Source organism: Octodon degus, unplaced genomic scaffold (assembly GCF_000260255.1).
Source record: "Octodon degus isolate 3935 unplaced genomic scaffold, OctDeg1.0 scaffold00158, whole genome shotgun sequence".
NCBI lineage: Eukaryota > Metazoa > Chordata > Mammalia > Rodentia > Octodontidae > Octodon > Octodon degus.
In genome coordinates this window covers 2,158,973-2,160,758 of record NW_004524734.1, presented here as the reverse complement: position 1 = coordinate 2,160,758, position 1,786 = coordinate 2,158,973, and the positions used below count along the sequence as shown (strand labels likewise).

The following is a 1,786-nucleotide window of genomic DNA, read 5'->3' as shown; positions in this document are numbered from 1 at the left end:
GTGGTCCCTGTGCTTTGCTGAGCTTGTTCTAAGTAGGTGCTTTAGACCACTGAGCCATCTCACCAGCCCAGCTATGCCTAATTTAAAACAACTGCTTAATGTGCATTTTTTTCCCCTTAGGATCTGTATATACTGCCAGATGATCTGAGGAATAGCTGCTACCTCAAGAATGTTTGGTGCTACAAAATGGCTCAAATAAAATCGAGAATCTTCCATTTTGTCATCATCATCATGTTAACATGTGAGATCAAAACCCAAATATCTGATGAACGTGAATTCTTAGTTGACAGGTCAAAAACAGGTCTCACCCACTTTCCCAAGGACCTATCCCCGAAAACAACAGTCTTAGACATGTCACAGAACTATATAGCTGAGATTCAGTCTTCCAACATTCTGTTACTATCAAAGCTGAAGATTTTGATACTTTCTCACAATAGAATCCAGGCTCTTGATATCAGTGTTTTCAAATTCAACAGGGAATTGGAATATTTGGACGTGTCCCATAATGAATTGAGGACAATCACTTGCCACCCTCCGGTGAACTTTAAGCACTTAGACCTCTCCTTTAATGCATTTGATGCCCTGCCCATCTGCAAGGAGTTTGGCAGCCTGAATCAACTGGAATTTCTAGGATTAAGTGCGACACAGTTACACAAATCTAGTGTGCAGCCAATTGCTCATTTGAATATCAGCAGAGTTTTGCTGGTTTTAGGAGACTCTTATGGGGAAAAAGAAGAGCCTGATAGCCTGCAAGACCTTAACACAAGGAGTCTGCATGTTGTTTTCCCCACAAAAAAGGAATTCCATTTCTTTCTGGATGTGTCAGTCAGCACTGCAGTAAATTTGGAGCTATCTAACATCAAATGTGTGCTGAGTGACAATAGGTGTTATTTCCTAGACGTTTTGTCAGAACTTCAGAAGAAATCAAGGCTGTCACATCTTACCTTAAATCACATTGAAACAACTTGGAATACTTTGATTAGAATCATCCAGATTGCTTGGCGCACAAACATGGAGTATTTCTCAATTTCAGATATGAAACTACAAGGTCAACTTGACTTCACGAGTTTTGATTATTATACTTCCCTGAAGGTCTTGTCTATACGGCAAGTTGTCAGTGATGTGTTCAATTTTCCACAAAGCAATATCTACCAGATGTTTTCCAACATGAAAATCCAAAATCTCACAGTGTCTGGTACACATATGGTCCACATGCTTTGCCCATCCCAAATGAGCCCATTCTTATATTTAGATTTTTCCAATAATCTCTTAACAGATGTGATTTTTGAAAACTGTAAAACCTTAATTGCATTAAAAACACTTAATTTAAAAATGAATCAATTAAAAGAACTTGCAAATATAATTCTAATGACCAAGGAAATGAAGTCTCTACAACAACTGGATATTAGCCAGAATTCTCTAAGATATGATGAAGATGAAAACACTTGCTCTTGGGCTGAAAGTTTATTAAGATTAAATATGTCTTCAAATATACTTACTGACTCTGTATTCAGATGTTTGCCTCCCAAAGTCCAGGTGCTTGACCTTCACAACAACAGAATAACCAATATCCCGAAGGACGTCGCCTATCTGGAATCTTTGCAAGAGCTCAATGTTGCCTTCAATTCTTTAACTGACCTTCCTGGGTGTGGTGCCTTCAGCAGCCTTGCTGCCCTCATCATGGACCATAATTCTGTCTCTCACCCATCAACTGATTTCTTCCAAAGCTGCCAGAAGATTACTTCGCTGAAAGCAGGGAACAACCCATTCCAGTGCACGTGTGAGT

The 1,786-nt window shown here is 39.2% G+C and overlaps 1 protein-coding gene across 1 annotated transcript in view; it reads left to right on the top strand.

Annotated features, from left to right (window-relative positions):
* The window catches only part of LOC101585659 (toll-like receptor 1), a 20,713-nt gene that overhangs the window by 10,822 nt on the left and 8,105 nt on the right, over positions 1 to 1,786 (top strand). Inside the window, exon 2 of the mRNA XM_023702766.1 lies at positions 121 to 1,780. Coding sequence (XP_023558534.1) covers positions 187 to 1,780 — 1,594 coding nt within the window. The 5' untranslated portion in view covers positions 121 to 186. The remainder of the gene's footprint in view (positions 1 to 120; positions 1,781 to 1,786) is intronic.